General features: G+C 34.3%; 2 protein-coding genes across 3 annotated transcripts; both read right to left on the reverse strand.

Moving 5' to 3' along the window:
- Window positions 1-557: 557 nt before the first annotated feature.
- On the reverse strand, window positions 558-3030 carry LOC112004864 (thioredoxin-like protein Clot). Its single transcript, XM_024037103.2, has 2 exons — window positions 2791-3030; window positions 558-957 (listed from the first exon to the last, which is right to left on the reverse strand). The coding sequence occupies exons 1-2, from the start codon at window positions 2933-2935 to the stop codon at window positions 704-706; spliced, it is 399 nt and encodes a 132-aa protein (XP_023892871.1). The 5' UTR covers window positions 2936-3030; the 3' UTR covers window positions 558-703.
- Window positions 3031-4223: 1193 nt separating this feature from the next.
- On the reverse strand, window positions 4224-8119 carry LOC112004896 (small ribosomal subunit protein cS22). Of its 2 annotated transcripts, XR_002882150.2 has the most exons (5): window positions 7659-8119; window positions 5788-5889; window positions 5380-5679; window positions 4555-4645; window positions 4224-4449 (listed from the first exon to the last, which is right to left on the reverse strand). XR_002882150.2 is itself a non-coding variant. In XM_024037136.2 (4 exons), exons 1-4 carry the CDS (start codon window positions 7974-7976, stop codon window positions 4607-4609), a joined length of 759 nt encoding a protein of 252 aa, XP_023892904.1. In that variant the 5' UTR covers window positions 7977-8119; the 3' UTR covers window positions 4489-4606. The 2 variants fall into 2 exon arrangements, 1 of the variants encoding a protein (XP_023892904.1); XM_024037136.2 differs by lacking the exon at window positions 4224-4449 and having other exon boundaries at window positions 4489-4645.
- Window positions 8120-8379: the final 260 nt, after the last annotated feature.

Raw genomic sequence — 8379 nt, forward strand, 5'->3', positions numbered from 1 at the left:
CAAGGTGTCCAGAGCTGTCGAGCAGAACAATGATTTGAAGCTTCTTGTTCACATATTCGCCAATCTAAAATCTAAAAACCTAACATCTTCTTTACTAGTGAACGCACAAGTGAACATACCTAGAAGGTGAGTAGATCAGTAGACGGTAGTATCTAGTATCCTTTTGAATGATTGGATTCCAATTATAATGAAAACTTCTAAAACCTTAGTGCTACGTTATTCTCATGATCAACTTAGCATGAAACTGGGAGAGCTTTACCAGAAAAGAAGGAAAGAGAAAAATTGACAGTCAAGCCCTGGTTTAAAAAAAGCTCAAATTCTTTCATTAATTTAACTGATTAAAAAAATCGGCATTTAGATTAAAAATTTAAGTCCAATTCATTCTCTTGAATAGTCCTATCAGAAGGAGGTCAAATTTTTTATTTGTGTCATTTGGTTGCTTGTGTCACAAAAGAAATATTTTTGGATTTCTATAGCTCTGGTGCTTTCCTGCCATCAGCAAAAATTATCATATCTATTGCCTAATTAGCCACCATTTATGGCCTACATTTCAATAATAACACTAAAAAGATGAAACCTTTATTTCCTTGGCTGCTAAGTTGCTTCGGCCTTAGGAGGATACAGATTAAAGTACCAATTGTTTAAAAAAAATTATCTGAGAAACAAATGGAAGTGAGAGCCATCTTACATATGCAGAAAACATTCATTTGCCAGCAACAAGGGCATCAATTTTGTTTTCAAGGTGTGCTTCATGGTCTTCAAGGCGACCTTGGATAGTATCATTTTCCCAGCGGATGAGCGTTGGAACTCCTGTCAGCTTAAACCTTGAGTCTACTCTCCATGGGTGCTGGGGATTCCTCCATGTTGGTCTATCTCCAACAAAAGCTCTCAAGAGTGCCACATCATCTGCTCCTGTTTCCAGCTTCTTGTAGATTACAGGTTCAGCTCTAACACAATCTTGCAAAGAAGACAACAAAGTTTCAAGACAAGGCATACAGTAAAGAGCTCAAGAGGAAACACTTTTAAGTAATGAATTCATTGTCTGATGTTTTCATGTTTTACATCAAGCAATGGATTAGCTACTCAGATACTCAGGGTTAGTAGCAAAAACTTCTCCATCCACATATAAAATTTGAAAGGACACTTGAATGCAATTGCAAATAAATACCAAAATTTTCCAACAATTTTTGGTCAGAAACTTCAACATTCAAGCTGCCATTATGGATTGCCATTCAACAGGGTACAAAACATGTGGGGAAAAGAATCTGTGCTTTGTACCCCCCTTTAATGATAATCCAAAAGAATATATATATATATATATATATTTTTTTTTTTTCCCTCACCAAGGCATGGCCCTTTGGACCCACTCTTAGGAAGTAAATCACGAATACATGACCCCATCCGCCAGAACTGTGAATCAAGTAATCTAGAAGAACACCAATTGGGGATCAAACTGGATAGTTTCAACTTTCTTAGTCACTTTATATTCCTCTCCATAGGCTAGTAACTAGGAAATAAAACCCTTACTAAAACAAGTTAGGTAGAGATATTTCCAGATCAATCAAATATCCTTGGTAATCAACGACATAGTCAACTAGTTTACAACGCAATAAGTTTTTTTAAGAATAACGTCATAAATTGCAAATCATCCATACACACGCACACACTGACACACATGTACAGTCTGCTAAGTTCTATGTTGTATAAGTGGTTATTTTGTTATATAATACCTATCCTCTTTGTTTAATCTTTTACTTTCTTAAGTTCAGAACTGGTGCCATCACACCTTATCCCATTTTCAAAGGTATTGGAATAGCATTTCTAGTTCTAATCTTTTTTCTCTTAGCGACACTCCATCACTTCCTATTACAGCTACAAATTGATCACCAATTCTGCAATTTTCTTAAGACTGTCTTCAGATTCTTGCATTCTTTCACAAAAAGGTAGCTGCTTTTCACCTAAAATTTTGGTTTTTCTTTAAAAATCCCATATAGGTTTTTTAATTAAAATTTTCTAGGACCAGGGTTTGGAATATATCATAAAATGGACAAGCTTGCACCAATATTTTAATTTTCCAATTATTCCAAATGTAGAACAAGCCTAATTTAACATCCTTTTTGATGCATCAGTCAATTTTATGATAACATTCATCAATACAAACAGAACATTTCTTTTTCATAGGCTATTACACACGCACCTTGTGGGTCATGCAATATTACACCAACACCCCCATTCTTATGGGGGAAGGGAGTACCAATTAAGCTACAATTTATTGGCCCAATACAAATAGATGCCTTAGGGCATGTCTGGTACTGTGTAATAGACCCAGTAATGTAAGAACATAACAAGGATTTTATTATGTAACACAATATCATCGTTTTCTATTTAGGTAAAAGATAAATACTTTACCTTTCAGACTTTCAGTAACAAGGGGAAAAAAAAAACACACACACACACACACACACATACCAATACAAAAGCCACCTAAAAATCAAGAATAATTCTATTCTATGGCACCTCTATGATTTTTTGGAGAAATAATATCCCAATGATTCTGACCATGCAATTCAATTGCTGTAATTTCAATCATTCATTCATGTAAATTTATGAAGATAAACTGGTTATACCAATGATAGAGGAACATAGAAACACTTCCTAATCAATAAATTGTGACAAAATACCAAAAACCCACAAACAATTTGCAAAAATAAAATAAAAATATCAAGAATTCTGTCATGGGATCATGGAAAAGTATAAATATTTATAACAAAAATAGGAAAAAAAAAATACCAGGGCACCAGCTGAGAGAGGTAGAAGGGTCTTTGTCAGCCAAGAAGAGAATGAGATTGGCTTTGTTATTGGGTGCTTCTGATCTGAACTTCTCAAACACAGTGTCAAAGTTTGATACTGTGGCGTCCAACTGCTTCATCGGCATTTTGGATTTTGAGTTTCTCTTTCTCTTTCTGGAACACTAGAGATTCTGGTTTTGGAAAGAGACAGCGTCAAAGATGTTTCTGGATGCGGTAAGTGTTTTAGTTTTTATAGGATAATCTTAAGTATGGAACGACTGAAATGCCCTTGTACTTGTTGGTGTCCGTGGCTTAGTTCTTAAGCACACGATTCGCATGTGCAACTCAAACAGCTGATTTTGGGGACATATTGAATAAGTGCATGTTCCCATGTCTGCCTATAACTCCTTATGAAGCCTAACCAATTAGCATCTTCACTTTTTAGAATAACTTCCCAGTAGGATTCCTATAATTTTATCCATTCATATATATATATATATATATTCAAGATTGATTCTCTTACTCGAACTCTCAATCTGTCGCTTTAGGTGAAAAACACTTATCAACGCACTAAAACCCAACTTTTATTTTGCTATATCATCAATTGTTTAAATACATACAAAAATGATAATAGTTTACGTTTATTTGAATATTGATTAAATGATGAAATTTAATCCATTCATTTCAATATGCATTGATTGGATTTTAAGATAATGCTACCTTAAAACTCTAGAGGATAAGATTTTCAACATGAATTGACTTTAATAAGTACGATTCTTTCGTGCAAGCCATTCAAAACCATCAAAACCATTCATTTATTTGGGAACGATGGTACCAAATCAATATCTTCTTTCTTTAGAGATAAAGAGATATCCCAATTGGTCCAAATTTTTGGGCCTTAGCAATGAGATGGTATTGTATGTTTCGGAAACATGCATAACTTTCTCCTCAGCAATTGCCTAACTTGCCTAGTGGTAGAGCGGTAGAGCCAGCACTACCTATCGATGTGGTAGTTTTAAGTTTGTAAATTGTTGGTCAATTGTCATATGGGCGTAACAATATTCTGCTCTCTTTTGTGGAGTTAGATTTAGGGGTCGAACTGGAATTCTCTCAACTTACAATCAAAAAGTTGTGTATAAATAATGGATCTACTCATGATAAAGTGACTAAGTTTACACAAATCTTTTCCATTTTTCAGGCTTGGGATCAACTCTAAACAATATATATCACACTAGACACATGCCGAGTTCAACTTACACTTAACAAAAGTTAAAAGATTGTTGAGTCATTGAATACTAGAAAGAAAATATAAGAATCAAAGAACCTAATTTAGCTTATAACAAAGAGTTGTAATGTATCATTTGTAAAGACAGTGATGAAAAAGTATCACCATGAAGATATTCAAGATCTAGTAGTATCCATGCGTAAATAATGGGGGACAAACCATAGAATATGTATTCCTATTAAGGGAGAGTTAAGAGAAACGAGGCTACAAGCAATGCTTGAACAGAGCAAGACTTGATTGAGCTCATTTATCACCAGCTTGAAGAAACAATCACAATTAGAGGCACCAATTTGCCATGCTTGACATATAATACTCGTACTATATACGAATACTAGTAGATGCACCAGGAAGCTTTTGTTGAACAAATTGCATAACCTTATCAAAAAAAAGGATAAGATCTATGTAAGAGACCCGGTACTAATTCATTCAAATGTATTTCATATAAAATAAATAAATAAAAACTGCCCTAATATTTAGTACAATGGATACAAAGTTGAACATGCTCCAAAATCCCTTGTTGTTGCCACCTACTTTACGCCTTATTTACACGAATCCGTTGCCCTTCTAACAACTGCAATGAAAAATATGTATTAGGGTAATGAAATGTCCAAACAACAGCTAAAATAGATAAAAAGATAACCAAGTTCTCGACAAGGTTCCAATTATTATCAATAAATGAATAACTATCTACATGAGAAACATGGCAGTATGTGGCCCATCCCCGTGTATGTGATAAGGAAAGAATACAACATAGTAGATGGGAAAGCGGCACCAAGAAAGATACAATCAGGATATTAGAATTTAATGAGTGAAATGTAACACAAACAGAGAGTGCAAACATAAACTATGGCAGTCAATTACATCCTTTAAGCTGCGTTCCATATCCATCTATGTCAATGATAAAAACAGTAATCAAAGATGAGCAAGGGGCATAATGACAATAAGAAAATTTTCTTTAAGAAAAATATTTTTAATCATAAATATCTATGAATCACACAAATACTGAGCAAGAAAGTTAGGTTTGATACAATTGATGAAATAATGGCCATAATAATGTCAGGTTATATCAGAAGACATTAAAGGCTTTACCGGAGGAAAAGGAAACATAAAAAACCTATAGCCATCCATAACTGCAGGAAAACCAGTCTGACAACAATCAAAAGCAAGAATAACAATGTTCATTGATGTATATATGTGTGACCATCCACATAGGCACATAGCACTGCAAGTGCATATGTGTGTGTATTCAGATACACCAAGCTTCCATTTAAAGTTTAAACAAAACAGGATCAGTGAACAACTTACAGTGTTGTTAAAAGATGTGATTGCAGTTTCTACATCCTCATCTGAAGAAAATGTAACAAACCCAAACCCACTGGATTTTGAGGTCCCTGGAACCCGAGAAACCTTTGCACTAAGAACCTTTCCCTTTTCAGAAAAGATTTTTTGAAGAATTTCTGTGGTTACTGTCTTTGCAAGATTTCCTACATAAACTTTGTGGGGGCTATCAACAAATTGAGATTCCTCTACTTGCAAAAGTGAAGATTCTACTGTTGACAAAGGCTTTTCTGTAATGTTTACTTTGATCTCACGCCCTCCAATTTCCTGTCATTAACAGCACATGAAACTCATTAGCCTTTCACTATAAAATTATCAATACAAGCAATGAACATAGTGTGATTTTATACTTCATGATAGATTATCTCAACGTACAGTTCCATTCAGTTTCTCTACTACTGCATTTGCATCCTCAACTGTCTTCATTGTAGCAAATGCAAATCGGCGGCTTCTTCCAGAGTACTTATCATACATCACCTATAAACAAAAAAAAAAAAAAAAAATGGAAAGGAAATCAACTCAAATTGCAAGAGTAACCTATATAGCGAACCAAAAGCCCCTCAAATCGCAAATCATCAGCTCCTTGCAGATTAATTATCAATTTATCATACATCAATCATGTATTTCAGTGGAATTTCAAAGAAAAGGTTTAATGAGTCTGCATTAGTAACAATTAAGGTTGATAGCCTGAAACCCAAAATTTAATATTATTCCATTCAATATTGGTGATCTTATCTTCTTCAAATTTCATGTATGCAATCGTACGGATCTTATAATGTATACACTTTGAATCTTTTGTGTTATGATGAATTCATGTATTCTCTTTCTATTATAGATTCATTTTCACACATAACATTAACCAAAGGATTATCAATCAATTACCATGTAAGAATGTAAAAAGAATATCATTTGATAAAAACTCAAAATTATATCATTTCATGTAACTTTAAAAAATAGGTTAACAATCATTTTTCATTATTGGTAAGTTATACATATTGGGTCTTGAACCCACAACTTCACCTTCCATCCCCTTAGTATAGAAGGAGGAATTGCTATTGAGCTATAGGTCATTCACACAATCTTACTCATGCTCCAAAAATTTCTTATAAGTAAAAGACACAAACCATAACCATGACAAAGTCAATTTAAAAATTAAAAAAATAAGTACCAGTTCCATTTGTGTTCCTTATTGAATACCGCAAATCTACAATTAGGCCAATGCAACAATTTAAGATCAAAATTTATCCAAAAAAGTATATACACATTCATAAATATAAAACAATTCTACCAAATAACATGTATTTATCTTTCAAAATGAGGACAGATTGCTATCCTAAATTCCTAATGACCTTCAAGCTCTAAAATGTAAAGTTTTCAGTAACTATTGAACCAAAACAGCACAAGAACATGCATACACAACGTGAATAAGAGAGAATCCAGAGAAAAGTACCTCAGCATTCCATATAAAAGAATTCAACCAAAGGACATGTCTTTATCTTTCTTGAAATATACAATGAGCTCTAAGCTCTAAAAATTAAACTCTCAGTAACCCAATAAACCAAAACACCAAAAGAATAAACACACAACACGAAATCACAAACTGTTGGTCCCTATACTTTAGCTTATGAGCATTTCTAGTCCATAAAGTTTTTTATTTTTATTTTTTATTCAAGATAAAAATTCTATTTTAATCTAATCTATGTGCATAAGTAAGTGAAACTCTCTCCCCGAGACTTGAACCCCGCCATAGACCCCCACCCACAAGAACTTTGTACATGTGGAGTGACCATCATGCCAAGTGTGCGGTGGTAGTCCATGAAGGTGGTAGTCCATGAAGTTAAAGGTAATTGCTTTTAGCTTTTAGACGACATGGTGAAGCTATAAATTGACATATCATCACTCTGTTGAACGCATTAGGAACAAAAAAACGATTATTTTAAGTTTGTTTGGGACTAAAAACAATCACTTTAAGTTGTTAGAGACAAAAGGTAATCACAAAGTTGTTACGGATTAAAATTCATCACTCATAACTTCAGGAACTAAAATCGTTCATTTTAAATTTCAGGGACTAAAATCAATCATAGGCTAAAGTTTATGAACCAACACTTTTCTCTAAAAGAATTCAACCAAAGGAGATGTCTTTATCTATCTGAGGATATATGGTACCTATCCCAAAGAGCCTCTAAAGAGTAAAATTCTCAGTGACCCAGTAAACCAAAACACCAAAATAACTCAAAAACTAGTACCTCAGCCTTCTCCACAGCACCATGCTCTTCGATAATCCGGATGAGCTCAGCATTATCCACAGTCCTTGGAATGTTGCCAATGTAGAGCTTCCTTGCAGCCTCTGAGGACACATCAACTTGGGTGTCCTCAGCCACAGCAAAGAGCACTTGGGAGCGCTTGGGGGAGAGAGTGAGAGGTGAGAAAGTGAAGCTGGGAAGGTTTTGGAAATGGGTTTTTTTGGGGGTTTGGAAATGGAGTTTTGGTGGGAGTGTAAGGGGTTTTGTGGGGTTGTAAAGGAGATTATTGGGAGGTGAGAGTAAGGATGAGATTGAAGCCATTTTGTTTTGGGTTTTTGTTCGTGAGAATGAGAAGTGAAGTGGAGAGGTTTTGGAGTTTGAGAGGAGTGTGGAAAGGGGTTGGGGAATTGGGAAATAAATGTGGGTTATCTCACATTATCTTCTTGTCTGTTGAGAGTTGAGGTTGCGACCCACCCGCGGGTTACAAAAAGTCCTTACTTGTGGGGTTTTTTTTTTTTTTTTTTCTAAAAGCTAGATGTTAATGAATATATACATGTATATATGTATATATATATTTTATGTGTTAAGATTGGATCTTAGCAGGTGTAGGTCATAAATTGATCAACTAGAAAAATACACGATAAAAAATGTGTTTATTCCTGTCAATCTGAAATGACATATTTAAACAACCCGTTTGACTCTAATAAAAAAAATATTCATTTTA

Source organism: Quercus suber, unplaced genomic scaffold, assembly GCF_002906115.3.
Source record: "Quercus suber isolate HL8 unplaced genomic scaffold, Cork oak 2.0 scaffold_154, whole genome shotgun sequence".
NCBI classification, from domain to species: Eukaryota; Viridiplantae; Streptophyta; class Magnoliopsida; order Fagales; family Fagaceae; genus Quercus; species Quercus suber.